Here is a 17,841-nt window from a genome sequence, read left to right on the forward strand (position 1 = left end):
AAATATATATGTATGTGTTTTTAATATATGCATGGAAAAAGGTCTAAAACCATATATCCCAAGGTATTAACAGTGGCTACTCAAAAGAGAAAGGGAAGAGTTCACTCTTTATTTTTTACTGTTTTGTACTTTTTCAACAATCTATCACTAATTTGCGATTTGTTTTACTTAAAACTGGAAGAAAAAAATCATATGTTTTCTCTTATATGCCACTTGCAAAATTATGGTTGAATTTAAGTTACTTTTTGTCTTTTGTTGTTCCAGTTCTGATATTTTGAATGTTTTTTAGGTTAGAGCAGAGTAACCTTGAAATTTATTCTAGAAAAGAATAGACTTAGAGCTGCCGTTTCTTTAGTTGTTTTCACTCTTCTCTTAAAATAGACAAGTGTTTCAAAATGTTCTATAATTTGTGGTGGGAATAAAATTTAGAGCTCTCAAGAATGGCCTTGTTTCTTTACTTGATTGGCTGCTTTAAATGAAGAATTGGCATATAAGTAACATATTAAGAGTTAAGTGACTGATGACTTCTGGAATGGCAGTATGAGGAGTTGTGCAGACCCTCTTCCCAGCAACACAACCATAATTGGTGAAAATTGTTAAAGAAAAAAAAAAGTAGTGTCTAAGGCTATAGAGCAAATGCACAAACATTTATTCAAGAAAATATACTAAATTTCAGTAAAAAACACAGGTTTTGTGGCATTTGAACTACAACTTTCTCTCTCCCCTCAGCTCCCAATCTAAGAGCCACAGCATGTCCAGTGAAAGACAGGCTGAGCAGCAGTGCTCATCCTCCCAGCTGTGCATTACAGAGGCTAAATTCCAGGGCAGGTGGAGGCTCACTTCCTCCTCTCAGCCCCCATTCATTGGGCAGAGGCTCTACCTGTTTCAGCAAGCCAGGAATACTGGGGCCCAAATTGTTTTCACTGCATCTTGCTAGTAGGGCAGAGGTTTTATGCCAGGAGAGGCAAGCTGAAAAGACCACAGGCTACTGCCCCTACCCAGCACCCCATTCACAAAGCAGGGGTGTCATTCCAAGAGAAGGAACAGTGTTCCCAGCCCCAGCTCCAGGGCAGTGGCTCAGCGATTTCACCGGGGGGAGAGGCAGGCTATAAGGACAGAGAGCTCTGAAACGTTCCCCAAAGGAAATGACTTTATTTGGAATAGAGTGTGGAGAAGTTCAAGCCTGAGGGCACTCTTAGAAATAGTGGAGATTTTGGTGAGAAAACCAGTATTACCCTGATATAAAAACCAAAGATAACATAAGAAAAGGAAAGTAAAAATCAGTATCACTTATGAATATGGACTTAAAAATCTTCCACAACGGGGCCGGCTCTGTGGCCAAGTGGTTAAGTTCGCATGCTCTGCTTTGGTGGCTCAGGGTTTTGCCAGTTTGAATCCTGGGCATGGACATGGCACTGCTCCTCAAGGCACGCTGAGGCGGCATCCCACATGTCAAAACTAGAAGGACCCACAGCATAGCATGAAAATCAGATCTACTCAAAGGTCATCATTTAGCAGGTAGAAGAGCTAGGATCAAAACCCATAGCAGCCAGCATGTCCTCTTGTACTGTAACGGAGGACTTTGCTATTTCTTTGGTTGAACACAAATGAAGTATTTCTAGCTGCCTTTGTTAAGGGGCTGTGTTGTATGAAAATATAACAGCTTCCTTTATGACAGGCACTCAAAATGAGCCTCTTTAGGGAACTGTTGAATACATATTGCCATCTCAACTAATGCGGGTGTAAATAAAATTGTGTGGCTGCTGGAATTGCCTACCGTATTAAAGTTTTCCCTTTTTCTTGGCTAAGCACACATTGTTGATTTTATTTTTAATGTTAGTATGATTCAATTCCAGTTTACCATTAAAGCACTTTTATAATGTATGAAACCTGTATAAATGTTTGTTCTTAATAATAATAAAATTACCCTTGTATCAATTAGGATTATACTCTGCTATAGTTAATAGAAAATAACAAGCTTAAACAGGCAAAGATTATTTTCTTACATCAAGAAGTAATAAAGTAGACATTGCAGGACTTTAGGCAACTCCTGTGTCATCAGGGACCCAGGCTCCTTCTGTTGTGTCTGCTTTCCCGTCGGTAAAGGTTGCTTCATGGTCACGAGATGGCTGCTAGAGTATAAGCGATCACAACACAGCCTCAAGCAGGAAGCCCTAAATCCAGGGAAAGGGAAAGAGACAGGCCTCTCCTATCTGAAGAAAGCAGGAAACATTTTTTTAGCTGGTCGCATTGCCAGATAATTCTACTAGGAGGGAGGTGATGTTGAATAAAAAACTAGAAAATGCTACAACGCTAGGGAAAAAACTTCTTTAATAATTAGAGTGGATAAATGTATTCTTAATTACTGTTTTCTTATTATTAGATTCTGAAAAGAAATTGTCTCTCCTGTCAGAGGAACAACAAGCAACAAGCACTTTAGTAGAAACCATCAGGCAGAGTATTCAACGTAATGATGTTCTTAAACCCATCAACCTGCTTTCACAGCAAATGAAGCCAGACGTGAAAAGACAAAGGTAATAATCCAATATTTTTGTTTGATGTCACTCAAAATAATTTCATGTTTTTTTAAAATTATTTTTTAAAATATCTGTGGTTGTGGGCTGGCCCGGTGGTGTAGTGGGTAAGTTTGTGTGCTCTGCTTCAGCAGCCTGGGGTTCAGATCCTGCATGCAGCCCTTCATACTGCTCATCAAGCCACGCTGTGGCAGCATCCTACATACAAAATAGAGGAAGACTGCCGCAGATATTAGCTCAGGGCCAATCTTTCTCAAGTAAAAAGAGGAAGACTGGCAACAGATGTTAGCTCGGGGCCTCTCTTCCTTACTAAAAAGAAAAAAATATCTCTGGTTGTAAAGGAAACATATACTCATTGTAGCACATCTGATTGTTTTAAAAAGTGCTACTCAAATGTATACATTCATACTTGAGCACAAACATAACAAAAGTGTCTGTCTGGGGGAATAGATTAAATTTTGAGAGAGAATTCATTCATGTCTAAAGTGTACTGAGACTTTGGAGCGTTTCCTGCTATTCACTGGAAACCTTCTGTGAATTTGTTAACATTGATGTAATATATATGTTCTACTTGTTCAGGCCCTGTCATACCCACACATCATATCTTTTCTTGTGGGATGTAAAAAAAATATGGGTTTAGGAGTAGAAACGATTTAGGAAAGTGATGAAAGCAGTGAATTACAAAGAATATGGAGCTATCCCGATCATCTTAGCACTGTGTGCTCACGTGGTTAGATCGGTGCTCACCCCAGTCTCGGCATAAGTGAATTCTGCAGTGGGACCTTCAGAATGGGGAACATCATAAATTCTGTTGGACATGAACAGTGTTTCCAGGTCCTCTTCAAGTTTCTTTGGTCAGGGCGTCTTTGAAGATAATCTCAGAAGTGATAGGGCAAGAATTGATCATGAAAATGAATGGATCCTCTTGGAATCTCAACAGCTGAGGTGGAGATGACCTTCGCAAAGAGCAGCTGGTTTCAAGCATCGGTAGTTTAAGGGTGGGGGGGAATATCAGAAATGATGTTTTATGGCTTCTGCAGCTTCTAAAGAAAGCTACATGGAGCATCATCAGAATCAGTGTTACTCTCATTTTTCTTCTATGTAAATACTTAGAAATCATTTCCTTTCCTAAGTTTTCCCCTCATTTTAAAAACTGAGCCATTTTAAAGGTTTTATTTGTGACATGTTTATGTTCACAAACCAAATAAAGGTGATTTATGTCTTGCTGTTGGGTTAAATAGTAAAGAGACCAAACCATCTTTCACATTGTTTGTGTCCAGGGGTTTTAGACTCCTAACTTACTTAGAAATTAATCTTACTTTGTCATGAGGCAAAAGAGAGAAAACTCTGCTTTTGTAAATTTTAATTAGAAATTAGAGTTAAAACAGTTATCAGTTACTTATATTGTTAAAAAATTGTAATGAAGTCAAAATAAGCCATCTTTCATTATAAGACAGTGTGAAGCTTTATGCCCATTAACTTTCAACTTTTTAATTTGAAATAGAAATTTGCAGGAAATTGCAAAAATAGTACAAAAGGTTCACTGTACCTTTCATCCAGCTTCCCCTAAAGGTGACATCTCATATAACTGTAGTAGAACATCAAAACCAGGACATTGACATGGGTACATTACTGTAACTACACTACAGAACTTAAACTTTTTTCATCATTTTGGAAAACCTTTGTGTGTATTTTTATGTTCTTTTCTCCTTAACTTTAAAAATATTTGTTTTACAGGAGTATATACAGAGAAATCCTGTTCTTATCATTAGTGTCTCTTGGAAGAGAGAATATTGATATTGGTAAGTTGATTAAGGATTACTAAAAGTCCTTGGTTTTATTTTCTAAAGTAATTTAAAAAATTGTAACCGATATGGGTAAATACTCCACTTGCCTTTAAAAAGACTTTTACATTTAAATTTGCAGTGTAAATATATAAATATGATTTGACCACTATTTTTAAATGCATGCCTTTTGCTTTCTTGATTAACAAATACCGACTGTATTTTTGAACATGTCTTTCAGAGGCTTTTGACAATGAATATAGACTTGCATACAGTAGCCTACCATCAGAGATCCTTGAAAAGCTGCCGAAAATTGATGCTCCACCAAGTGTCAGCATGGAATGGTGCAGGAAGTGTTTTGGAGCACCTCTCATTTGAATAAGAGATTCATGAGATTTTTGACACAAAGCTGGGGCGATAGATTCGACCTGGAAGCAGTCACGGTTTGTTCCAAATGCTAAGAATTGGTGAAAACTGAAATGAAGTAACTCTTGGGACAATATATAATGAAATGTAATTCATACTGAATCATCTCATAACATAAAAATACCATTAAAATGCCCCAGGGTTTATTGATGTTGAAAATTTGCAACTTCGGAACTGTTTATTTGCTTCTGCTGAAAACTGCTTTTGGATTTCTCTATATTAGTAGTTATTCGATAATGAGAAACCACATTCATCCTTGGCATTTTGTTTATATTTGAAGCTATTGGGTTTGGGGAATGGCAAATTAATGTAAACTTGCCTGACTCCAAAACAAATGAAATATCTCAAATTATAAGAGCAACTATTTGTTTATGTGTGTATATATGTGTCTGGCTGTGTAGGTATGTATATAAACAGCCATATTATATTTATTAAAATTCTTTGCGTGTTGCAATAGTTTTCTGAAAGGGGTCTCCAACTATTAAATAAATGACTACTAATAAACTCATCTGTAGTCATTAATCTCAAAATTACCTGAAAGTCTGTTGACAACTGCCTTGCCTCTGACTTTAAATTGAACATATATCTTCACCCTTCATGTCATGTATTATCTTCCTTAATGGATTTTATCTTGAATAGCCAGTTACTTCCTTTCATCCTCTTCCCAATACCATGTTAATTTACAACAGCTTTAAAATTGGAATAATTGAGCCAATCAGTTTAAATGAAATGAACTCAGCTTCATAATTTACAAAATTGGAACATGCTTAAAATGCTCATGTATATTGTCTTTGGACCTGAAATTGTTTAGGGACATAAATTGTTGCTGTTGGTCACTTTTAAAAACCTGTGGGATAACTTGCACTGCACACAGAAATGTTATTCTTGTGTAATATTTAGACTTGTATGCTTATTATTTGTGCATTTGTAAATACTGTTTTTTAGGATGAATCAATTAAGTCTTAAAATTTTAAAGCTTATTGAGCTTGTTGCCAAGCTTAAGAAAATCACGACCTCACATGCCTCACTGTAACATTTATCATGCCTTTTGTTAAAAACATCCCTTAAGAAAAGTAAGTTTGCCTTAACTCTGCATGGTTTAAAAAGCCAATGCTTGTGTGTGTGCTTTTACAGTAATTAGGAAGATGACTAAATCAGTTGATACAAAAAAAATATTTCCAGATGGTATAGTTAACAGCACAAATCTTCCTTCCACCTGGTATAATCCTTTAAAAATTAAAAATTGTTGCTGTACTAGTCTTTCAACATTTCAGGGTTAATCTACCTATGCAGAATTCTAGCTGCAATTTATTGTGAAAGTACTAAGTGAAAAAACTTGTCAGAAATTATGTACAGTTCTCATTACCTTAAAAATGGATCTTTTGCACTGTCTCAGAGTATATATTTTTGCAACTTAAAACTTGGTACTAGTTTTAATACTTAACATTTATTGTCCCAACAGAAAGTTTGGAATTGCCTTGCATATAAAAAATTGAGGTTAAATAAAAATTAAGTTTGCTGTGCTTGTCTCTGTTACATTTTTAAGTCTCCTGCAATGTGTACAATTAATTTGAACCTTTGTGATCTTTAGAATTCCAACATTGTTTTTCCATTTTTTTCTCTGTAGTCTTCATTAACTTGAACTAAATTACTTACCAAAGCACTTCCCCCTGGAAAAACAAACTGTCTAATGAAGACATCCTTACACATTTAAGAATACTTGGCTATATTGTATCAAATGTTTTCTAACAACTTTTTGTAACATTTGAAATAACTTAGCTGTTATATATTGGAAAACTTAGCCTCCTGCTGTCATTTAGAAATTGGGGCTGATTTGTGTTAAAATTGCTTAAAGGCCTTTTCTAGCACCTACCACAGAAAGAGTACCTAAACCACCCCCCAAACAAAAAACTACATATGGAAGCATTAAAGATATAGAAATGTCTAGAATGACTTGTAGCACTGTATGAAACTTAAATCCTGATAATTTCTGAAAGCAATCTTTCAAATTAGTTCAAAGTTTTTTGTTACTTTAATGCTGGCTTTGGATCTGATAGTCTGATTGATTAAACTTCAGTGCATTTTGTAGGTTGATTGTACCCACCTGCATGGTTAACTAATGAGCATAAATTAAGTCTCCTATAACGTGGGATATTCTATTGTTGCCCTTTTATTTTTGGTACACACTAGTAAATAGAGGATTGAACATTTTTGTAATGAAATATTCTCCAACATCCCCTTTAAAAAGTTCTCGATCTTAAATCTGCCAGATTCATGAGCTGTCAGTCTAGGCCAGCCGTTATCTGTTTAGTGACTCCACTCCTTAAAATCAGAAAACTGGGTCATTCTCAGATTTTGTGCCTTAGAACCAAGCAGGTTCTGGTTAATACAGAATTCTCGAGTATACACCAGACTTGCCTTTTGTCCTTTAAGTTACCTGCTATAACGGTAGCATGTCAGTCCTTTAGTTTTGGGTATCTTTTTAAAAAGCTACATTTTCCCTTTTAAGTTCAATTTACCGTCAATTCCCAGTTAAGACTTCTTTCCATGTTATGTAACTTTTTCATACTATTTATTAAGAGCAATAGGGATCTTACTGTTGTCTTAAGAATCTTGCTGCTCAGTCCAGTTGAGGGACTGGCATTGGCTTCAACTGGGAACTTCGTGATATAATCTGGGGCCCCAAACTACTGAATCAGTCTGTGTTTTAGCCAGATCCCCAGGTGATTCATATGCACATTTCAATCGTGAAGCACTGCTTCAGTCTCTACCTGTTAAAGCGGTTTGAAAAATTCTACTGACCTGTGGTTAAAATGTTATTTATCAACAAATGAGGAGCTCCTTTTCCTCACCCTTAAAGCCTAATGTGCCTTCTTTTTAAGACCCTTTTAGTCTATGAAGCTTAGTTCTAACTGCAATTACTACAGAAACATGACATGGTACATTAAAAGTCTCTTTTCTCTGTGCATTCTTCATGATGCAAGTGTTCCTCAACTTTTCAGAGTGTGCAACAGAATAAAAGCATGACTAACAATTCAGTCAAAAAGCTTTCTGTTGTTAATGCACTATGTTTGCACTGGTTTTAAAAGCTTTGTGAACTGTTTTAAAATGCTATCCATTACTTACGCTTTTAACGAGTTCTTTTTTACATATGTCCATCTTCACAGGGCACTTTTCATGTATTGTGTATAGATCTTTAAAAACTGTATTCTTCAAAATAAAGTGTGTAAAGATTAATAATAGTCCTAGTTATTATTTCCCCTAGATCGTTCCACTGCCTTGCTGAAAAGAAAAATAGGCAATAAATGCCTTATGCTAAGAATCCTTTCCTGAGCCACCCACCAGAGGAAACACTGTCCTGGCCATTTCTTCCACTACCACAGTATGGTCTCAGCTTGAATTTGAAGGATTTCACTTTCAGTTATCTCTTGCAGACTTTATTTATCCACCATTAGATTGCTAGATACAATACCTCCCTTTTCTCTGATCTGAGTTTCTCTCCCTTCATTTGTCCAAGTTTTATCATCAATGAAAAGTCAAAGGAGATTTGATGTCTGATCTTATTTATTTGTTACTCTTAGAAAATCTCATTTTTGACTGGACTCAGACTTAGAGGTAGAAGCTCTCAGAGAGGACAGCCTCCGTCTCTTGGCAATCTGTTCCTGACGTTTTTCTTTGGCCTCCTAAACAAAACAAAAAAGCACAATTAAAGCTTGTCTGGATTAAAAATGCAAATCCAAAGCCATGCCCACCCCCCAATCATCTTAGACCTACCTTCATTCTCTTGGCCAAAAGTTTAGCATATTCTGCAGCCTCTTCCTTATTTTTCTTAGTGCGCTGTTTCTTCAGAGCAATACGCCGACGTTTGTGTTGCAGGACACGTGGAGTAACAAGACGCTGAATCTTGGGTGCTTTGGTCCTAGGTTTCTTACCTAAAAGAAAAAAAAAAACAGATAATGACTCAATCACTTCTCAAAAACACCCTTGTTCATCAGGATCCACATTTTTAAAACTTAGATGCAAACTTAATTGAGTTAGCAGTGCCTATGAAAACTGATACTTTTATGAAGCCTTTTAAATGAAATCTGGATTTAACTATTCTGCAACTTAAAATATTACCTTGTCAACAATAATTCAAGACGGGGCCAGCCCTGCAGCCAAGTGGTTAAGGTTTGCACGCTCCGCTTTACGGCCCAGTGTTTCGCTGGTTCAGATCCTGGGTGTGGACATGGCACCACTCATCAGGCCATGCTGAGGTGGCGTCCCACATGCCACAACTAGAAGGACCCACAACTAAAAATATACAACTATGTACCACGGGGTTTTGGGGAGAAAAAGGAAAAATAAAATCTTTTTAAAAAAAAGTCCAAGATGGGCTAAATATTGTCAATACATAAGGAAGAGGCTAACTACACTAAGTGCCAAGTTTTTCCTAATTGGCACATTTACTCCTCATTCAGACAGCTCATTAAACCACACCAGTAGTTGGGATATCAAATTCAAGATCATATGTAAATTTAGGTTACTTTGCTTAATAATTAGTCATACTCCAAGCCTTTTCCTACTCACTTCGAGTCCCCTCCCACAATTAGATTGTCTTAGTAGGGTGTTACATATGCATGTACTGTAAGACACAGGAGCATTATTTTAAAACACTATTGCATATTTAACTTGTTTGTGGACACTAAGTAAAGCATTATCTGCATCACCATCACACCATGCTTTGAAGTCCCATTTATGCTTGAATCTGTATTTTCCAAGACAGATCCTGCCAATCTGGGGAACCAAACCATTAACATTAGAATCTGTGGCAAATTCATAGAATATCTTCATTTAGCCTGTATGATTTGTAATCTAAAATCCTATGGATTATAGACCTGCTGTGGAGAAGTTCTCTCAGATGTCATCAGTCTAATTTGCGGACACCTTGTAGCACTTTCTAGGCACAGGTTTAAGCCCCCAGTCCAGAAAACCAAAACTGAGTCAAATTTTTTCAGATTTGTCAGGAAAACCCAACTTGAACTGACACGCTATTTATTTGCTTTAATGTAAAAATTCATACATTTCACCACAGAAATACCAATGTTATAGAGCACTGCTGTCAAAGATTTCACTGGTGATGAGTTACAGTGCCTAATAAATATACCTGCTTAAAATATACAACTCCAAAATCCCAAACACCTGTTCCCTAGTATTTTGAATAAAACATTTTTCTAACTTCTAATTCTCAAACTTACTATTGCTACCCACATTCTCCAGATAAAGAAAACAAGGGCCAGAAGTTAAAGCCACTTTAGTTGATGAAAACATGTATTTCTCTTGTAAACAAAAACCAAAAAACTGAGAACTTCTGATACGGGAAGAAAAAGCAAGAGTGTGTAGGAGTGAGAGCACAATCAGTCCCAGAATTTTCTATCATTCTTTCAACTCCTAATCCAAAACCAATGAACTTAATGTCTGGGAAGTTATCTTTCGGTGGGCCTATACATAATGACGGACAGGCAAATATTCAAGGAAAACATGAGGGCACTGGATATAACACGGATCAATACCAACTGCCTATCTTGACCCTCTCCCCTAATATTTTCCTGAAACTCAGGCTCCAGGTCAAGAGTGGCAGAGATTTCATCTTCTAATATGCACCCAAAATGCTAGTGACAAATTACTGAAACTAAGCCAGTCTTAATTTACTGAAATCAAGACTGCAGAATCTCCCCCACCTTCTTTGTTTAGGGGCTTCCTCACGACATACTGGCGGACATCATCTTCTTTAGAGAGATTGAAAAGTTTGCGGATTCTGCTGGCTCTTTTGGGCCCCAGGCGGCGAGGCACAGTAGTATCCGTGAGTCCAGGGATGTCCTTCTCTCCTGACGGAGACAAGTGAACAAAGACCTCTTACTTCAACAACTTCCTTACAAACAAGAACCCTAAATTATTGTTTATGCATTGGTTAAAAAAAAAAACCAACAAAAGTCCACGGGTCAAACTGTGGATACTCCGAATGAAAAAAGCATTTGGACAATCAGCTTTAAATCCACGTCAACAAAAAAAAATCAAACTCAAGAACACAAGCCAGCCTCACCTTTTTTTACAATGACCAAGTTGAGAACACTCAGGTTGGCATCCACAATGCAACCGCGCACAGACTTGCGCTTTCTCTCTCCGGTCCTCCTCGGTCTGTAACAGGAATGCCCCTTACTCAACAGGAGGCGGACACGGCCGTGGGTCAAGACACCCTGCTTCATGGGGAAACCTTGCTTGTCGTTCCCACCACTGATTCGGACCACGTAGCCCTGCAGGAGAACACAACGACACGATATAAAATAAAGGAGTGGCCTCTGCAGGGTGAACCCCAGTTCTAGGAAGTGTAGTTTATTAAGACCAATTTGAAACAACTTAAACTGTTCTCTCCGCTCAGTAAGTTCTGTCTACACTTCCAATTTGCCAAACCCAATTAGCAAGTCCCTTTCAATCAAGTCACATGCGTAGCCTATGCATTACCACAGGTCACCTCTAGAGAAAGATTATGTTAAAAAACCAAAGCATCAACGAGCAACAAATCAAAACCACCCTTCCTCGCACTTTTAGAGAGATCCTCTGGAAACCATCAGCTTGCAGGATAACACCTTCGTGTATATTTTCCCACGTGACCTATGTAACCCCGCCAGGTGATAGCTCAACCTTATAAAGTGACACTTGGAAGTAACTAACCCAAGATCATAAAACAGACCCAGGAGCTGGAACCCCATTACACACGCCAATTCCCAATAGCTTTTGCCATCTCTCAAAGAGTTTCACCCAATCACTTGGACAGTCAGTCAACCTTTACCTTCCATTCTTCACCCAGAGCGTCAGCAGCAACTTCTGTGGCCATACGCTTCTCATAAAATGTACGAAGTTTGCGTTCATCGTCCACTTCAATGAGCTTCTGGCAGCCAGTGGCTGGGAAAGAGATGTTCAGCTAAGGATTAAACAGGGGAAAAAAGAGCATTATGAAAAGCGCAGAACCACCTACAAACACAATCCCATTGAAAAAGCCTCTCATGTCACCCTCACACGATCGGCAGAAAATGCGAGATGTCCCTTTTACTCGCTAAAGCACACGTGTACGGAATAACGCGCAATGAGCACCGCACCCAAAAATAAGACACATCTTGCCTCAAGCCGCGCGGGACGACCCCGGGGGCGAAGGGAGCTCCGCAGCCGTTCACGCTCTCGGAGCAAAGAGCCCGACCTAGCGGCCGCCAACAGGACACCAGAGCCGTGTGGGTCCCGGCGGGGCGCCAGGACGCCACCATGGCTGGCGCTGCCGGGCGGCGCAGCTCCAGCAGCAATCGCTCGCCATCCGCTCTCCCAAAGAGCTCCGGCCGCTGACAAGCGAGCTTTCTCCTGCCTCAGAGGCTTCGCCAGCCACAGCCAGGATTCTAGAGAGCCACGACCGTGGCCACGCCGTGTTCTCGGACTCGATTCACCGTCCCCGAGCCTAGTCCAACATCAGCCACTACTTCCTACCTTCATGCTGAAGCACCCGACCGCCTCCGAGGCGCCACGAAAAAGAGGCCTGACTTCCGATTAGCCCAGGTCACATAGGCTCTTCCAGTTCTCGCGAGATGGGCAGACGACTGGGAAGCGGAAATGAACTTGGGTAGGCGGCACTTCCGGGAGTGGGGCTAATCGCGGTCGCGGGTGGTCTAGGCGGCAGGCGAGTACTGAGCGACGCTAGTGGCGGAGCTTTCGTGAGGCGGCACAGGTTTAGTTCTAAAGGTTAGACTCCACTGCGTGGTCCTTCCCGCGTTCTTCTGGGCCAGCGTGGAGACTCAGCTCGGTCCCTGACACTCTGCGTCTGATGGTACCAAAGCAGGAGGGCAGGACCGGAGTTCAGCTCTCGGGCTCGCCTGCTCCTCGTACTCCGCCCGGAGAGGTCCAGTTAGGGAGCGTGTCCGGCCCTGGTTCCGGCGGTTCACAGCAAGACGCCCTGAAACCCGTGACTTGTTTTTCCTTAAATACTCGATCATCCGCTTATCCTCTAACCGCTCTGCAGTCATCCTTGTTCTATCACGTAATGGCACCGTCAGCTACGCTGTCGTGCAAAACAGTGGCTACAGTTGCCCCAAGTTCAGGCCACCATCGGTGCCTCCTGAATGGCCTCCCTGCTTTCTCTCTGGCCTCTACGATCTTTTTAAAACGCAAAATGGTATCACTCCCTTACTTCCGACTGCAGTTAAGTACTTTCCAAACTCTACCCTGACGTCAGAAACCTTCCACAATCCCAAACTCAGCTATTGTCATTCGTTAATGCCAGGCAGGTCTTTCAGATTAGATGTCTCTCCTAAAAAAGCCTTTCCTGCAGACCCTACTTAAAATAGTGTCTTTCCACTTCTTCTCTAGTATAGCACTGTTTTCCTGTATAGTACTTAATCATGATACATAAATGGTTTGTTTATGGTCTGTCTCCTCTACTAGATGGTAAATTAGGCCAAGGCTCAGGTCTTAACTTCACTGTGATATACTCAGGATGCAGCAAGGTGCATGGCGTATAATAATTGTTCACTAATTATTTGCTAAATGATCAGAATCCCAGCTCTGGTATGCATTAGTCATTTAGAGTGTGGTAGTATGAAGCTAGCCAGCAGAGGGAGGATAAGTGAATGTATTACAGTAAGTCTTCAATCAGCAGTGATGCAGCTCCTAATAGGACAGAAGAATGTGAGAAAGATACAGTGCATTTGATAGTCTTCCTGAACATTCCTGGGAGGCCTAGAGTGGGAACGCAGGTGATCTAACTCTGAAGCACACACTCTCCATCAGTACCCTGAAGGAAGGAACATTTAGTGTCTATTACGTATTTACTCCATATTTTTTCTTCAAGAAAAAAACTCCTGCATTTCAAGTAAACAATATTTTTTACTTTCCAAGCTTTTTACATCCCATTTTCCACTTTAGTATCACAAAGTTTTGAGTTTAGGCCTCCTTCGCCTTCAAAGTTGAAAGATTCTGCTAAATCCTTTTTGATCATCTGATAGTAATGTATGGAACATGGGTGAAGTGATGCATTTAAAACCTGTGTATATTATTTTTTTATTGTTGAGGTGAAATTGACAACATAAAATTAATCATTTTTAAGCGAGCGATTCAGTGGCAATTAGTACATTCACAATGTTGTATGACCACCACCACTATCTACTTCCAAAACATTTTCATCACCCCAAAAGGAAATCCAGTACCCATTAAGCAGTTGCTCCCCATTCTGCCCTTTCGCGAGCCACTGGCAACCACAATCTGTGTTCTGTCTTTATGGATTTACTTATTCTTTATATTTCATAAAAATGGAATTAGGCAACATGTGACCTTTGCGTCTGGCTTCCAATGTTTTTGAAGTTCATCCACATCATAGCTTGTATCAATATTTCATTCCTTTTTATGATTGAGTAATATTCCACTGTATGTATACACTACAATTTGTTTATCCATTCATCCATTGATGGACATTTGGGCTTTTTCCAACTTTACTGTTGTGAATAGTGCTGGTATGTTTGAGTACTTGTTTTCACTTCTTTGGGGTATATACCTAGGAGTGGAATTGCTGGGGGGGTCATATGAATCCAGAGTTTAACTTCTGAAGGAACTGCCAAACTTTTCACAGCAGCTTGACCATTTTATTTTCCCACCAGCAATGTATTAGGGCTCCTGTTTCTCCACATCCTGGTCAACACTTGTTATTTTCTCCCTCTTTTTTAAATTATAGCTGTCCTGGTGAGTGTAAAGTGGTACCTCATTGTGGTTTTGATTTGCATTTCCCTAATGACTGATGATATTACCATCTTTTCATGTGCTTATTGTCTATTTGTATATCTTCTTTGGAGAAATATCTATTCAAGTCATTTGCCCCCTTATTTTTTTACCTCTAGTTATTTTTATTGAAGTGGTACCTCTTTTGTGAGGCAAAGAGAACAATTCCTCAGGCTTCTTATTTTCTTTTTTTATGCCTTTTTTTATTGCAGTAAAAACCACAAAATTGGAGCCGGCCCCGTGGCCAAGTGGTTAAGTTCATGTGCTCTGCCGCGGCGGCCCAGCGTTTCGCCGGTTCGGATCCTGAGCGTGGACATGGCACCGCTCATCAGGCCACGTTGAGGTGGCATCCCACATGCCACAACTAGAAGGACCTGCAACTAAGAATACACAACTATGTACCAGGGGGGATTTGGGGAAGATAAAGCAGAAAAAATATATATATTGACAACAGTTGTTAGCTCAGGTGCCAATCTTTAAAAAAAAAAACCCACAAAATTTACTGTCTTAACCATTTTTAAGTATACAGTTCAGTAGTGTTAAGTATATTCACATTGTTGTGAAACAGATCTCCAGAACTTTTTCATCTTATCAAACTGGAACTCTATACACATTAAACAACAACTCCCCTTTTTCTCCCTCTCTCAGTCCCTAGTAACCACCATTCTACTTTCTGTTTTTACGAATTTGACTACTTCAGATACTTCATATAAGTGGAATCATACAGTACTTGTCTTTTTGTGATTGGTTCATTTCACTTAGCATAATGTCCTCAAGAGTCATCCATGTTGTAGCATGTGACAGGATTTCCTTCCTTATATTTTATTGTAGCTATATACCACATTTTGTTTATCTATTCATCTGTTGATGGACATTTGGGTTGCTTCTACCTCTTAGCTATTGAGAATAATGTTGCCCTGAACATAGGTGTGCATATGTATCTCTTCAAGACCCTGCTTTCAGTTCTTTTGGTTATATACCCAGAAGGATTCCTGGGTCATATGGTAGATCTATTTTTAATTTTTGAGGGAACTCCATACTGTTTTCCATAGCAGTTGCACCATCTTATAATCCCACCAACAGTGCACAAGGGCTCTTTGCCCATTTTTGAATTGGCTTGTCTTGTTGAGTTGTAGGAGTTCTTTATATATTTTGCATACTACACCCTAATTAGATATGTGATGTGCAAATATTTTCTCCCATTCTATTGCTGTCTCTCCACTTTTTTTTTTTTTTGGTGAGGGAGGATTATTGTCCCTGAGCTATCATCCGTTGCCAATCTTCCTCTTTTTGCTTGAGGAGGGTTGTCGCTGAGCTAACTAACATCAGTGCCAGTCTTCCTCTGTTTTGTATGTGGGATGCCACCACAGCATGGCTTGATGAGTGGTGTGTAGGTCTGCACCCAGGATCTGAACCCATGGACCCTGGGCCACCGAAGTGGAGCATGTGAACTTAACCACTATGCCACTGGGCTGGCCCCTCTTTCCACTTTTTTGATAGTGTCCTTTGATGTACAATAGTTTTTAATTTTGATAAAGTCCAATTTGTCTATTTTTTCTTTTACCAATCATGCTTTTGTTGTCATATCTGAGACAAATCCATTGCCAAATCCAAAGTCATGATCATTTACCCCTATATTTTCTTCCAAGAATTTTATGGTTTGATTTCTTATATTTAGGTCGTTGATCCATTTTGAGTTAATTTGTTAATGTGGTCTGAGGTAGGGAGTCCAACGCCATTCTTTTGTATTAGATATCCAGTTGTCCTACCACCATTTGTCGAAGAGTTTAGTTTTTTCCTCATTGAATGATCATGGCACCCTTGTTGAAAATCACTTGGCCATAGATTTTGAGTTTACTTCTGGACTCTCAATTCTATTTCCTTGGTCTATATGTCTATCCTTATGCCAATACCACACTGTTTTGACTTGTAGCTTTGTAATAAGTTTCAAAATCAGGAAGTGTGAATCCTTGACTTTGTTCGTCTTTTTCAAGATTGTTTTAGCTCTTTGGGATCCTTTGTGATTCCGTATGAATTTTATGCCCATTTATGCAAAATATGATCTTAGAATTTTGATAGGGATTCCTTTTAATCTATAGATCAATTTGGGGAGTATTGCCACCTTTAAAACATTGTCTTCCAATTCATGAATACAGAATGTCTTTCCATTTATTTAGATCTTTTAAAATTTATTTCAGCAATGTTTGTGGTTTTCAGTCTGCAAGTCTTTTACCTCCTTGATAAATTTTATTCCTAGATATTTTATTCTTTTGGATTATTTTCTTAATTTCCTTTTCAAATTGTTTGTTGCTGGTATATAGAAACACAACTCATTTTACTGTGTTCATCTTATTCTCTAATACATTGCTGAATTTATTAGCTCTGAGAGCTTTCTTTGGATTCTCTGGGATTTTCTATATATGCCGTCATATCATCTGTGATTAGAGATAGTTTTACATCTTCCTTTCCAGTTTGAATGCCTTTTATTTATTTTTCTTGCCTAATTGCTCTAACTAGAACTTCCAGTACAGTGTCAACGGGCAGTTGTGAAAGCAGAAATCCTGTGTATGTAATCTTGATTGTAAGTTTTAGAATCACCTGAAAGCTTCTGAGGACTAGAAACAATAGCTCGGGTTTCAGCTCCATATTTTAGTTAGTTGCTCATCATTCTCTGTATGTGTGCTCTTCCTTCGGAGTTCCCCATCTCAGTGATGGACCCCTGTGACAAGCCAGAAATCTAGGTGTCGTTCCTGACCCAGCACTCTGCCTCCATTCCCACTTCCTATTAGTTATAAAGTTCTATCCATTCCACTTCTTGAATCTCTTTGTTTCTTAACTTTTTTTGCTTTGAAAAAGTCAGACCCAAAGAAAAGTTGAAAGAATAATACAATGAACACCTCTATACCCTTCACTAACTTCACTATTTGTTAATCTTTTATATTTGCTTTTCTTTTTTCTTTCTCTATCTCTGTCTTTCTATTTATCTATCTATTTATCTATCTATACATACATACTATTTTTTCTGAGCCATTTGAAAATAAATTACACCACCGTGTTTCACCTCTGACTGCTTCAGCATGGATTTCCTAAGAATAAGGATATTCTACCATATAGCCTCAATACTGTTATCGCACCCAAAACTTAACATTATCTAGACAATACATTTATATAGAGAGTCCATATTTAAAGTTTACCAGTGGTCCCCAGATATCTTCTTTAGCTTTCCCTTCTCCATCCTCACACTATCCAGGAGCTAATCAAAGTTCATGCATTGAACTTCATTAGTAAACCTCTTACTGTCCCCAGCA

The 17,841-nt window shown here is 38.9% G+C and overlaps 2 protein-coding genes across 7 annotated transcripts in view; one reads left to right on the forward strand and one right to left on the reverse strand.

The window, feature by feature from the left end:
- DENND4C (DENN domain containing 4C) overlaps positions 1 to 6,267 on the forward strand; it is a 113,561-nt gene extending 107,294 nt beyond the window's left edge. For all 6 annotated transcript variants that reach the window (XR_011531336.1, XR_011531337.1, XM_070589755.1 and 3 more), the window contains 3 exons: positions 2,384 to 2,534; positions 4,272 to 4,336; positions 4,560 to 6,267. Coding sequence is in view for 4 of the 6 variants with exons in the window: in XM_070589755.1 (XP_070445856.1) it covers positions 2,384 to 2,534; positions 4,272 to 4,336; positions 4,560 to 4,696 (353 nt within the window). In the remaining 2 variants the exon portion in view is untranslated. The remainder of the gene's footprint in view (positions 1 to 2,383; positions 2,535 to 4,271; positions 4,337 to 4,559) is intronic.
- Positions 6,268 to 8,290: 2,023 nt separating this feature from the next.
- On the reverse strand, positions 8,291 to 13,252 carry RPS6 (ribosomal protein S6). The gene is made up of 6 exons (XM_008530063.2): positions 12,257 to 13,252; positions 11,574 to 11,705; positions 10,827 to 11,037; positions 10,465 to 10,611; positions 8,519 to 8,676; positions 8,291 to 8,427 (listed from the first exon to the last, which is right to left on the reverse strand). Exons 1-6 carry the CDS (start codon positions 12,260 to 12,262, stop codon positions 8,332 to 8,334), a joined length of 750 nt encoding a protein of 249 aa, XP_008528285.1. The 5' UTR covers positions 12,263 to 13,252; the 3' UTR covers positions 8,291 to 8,331.
- Positions 13,253 to 17,841: the final 4,589 nt, after the last annotated feature.

Source organism: Equus przewalskii, chromosome 22 (assembly GCF_037783145.1).
Source record: "Equus przewalskii isolate Varuska chromosome 22, EquPr2, whole genome shotgun sequence".
Classification (NCBI taxonomy): Eukaryota; Metazoa; Chordata; class Mammalia; order Perissodactyla; family Equidae; genus Equus; species Equus przewalskii.

Excerpts from the sequence above, each read along its gene's own strand:
- RPS6 (XM_008530063.2), bottom strand. Across the intron at positions 11,038-11,573 it reads CTCTGGGTGAAGAATGGAAG|GGCTACGTGGTCCGAATCAG; the intron begins GTAAAGGTTGAC and ends GTTCTCCTGCAG. Across the intron at positions 10,612-10,826 it reads CTTGGTCATTGTAAAAAAAG|GAGAGAAGGACATCCCTGGA; the intron begins GTGAGGCTGGCT and ends TGTCTCCGTCAG.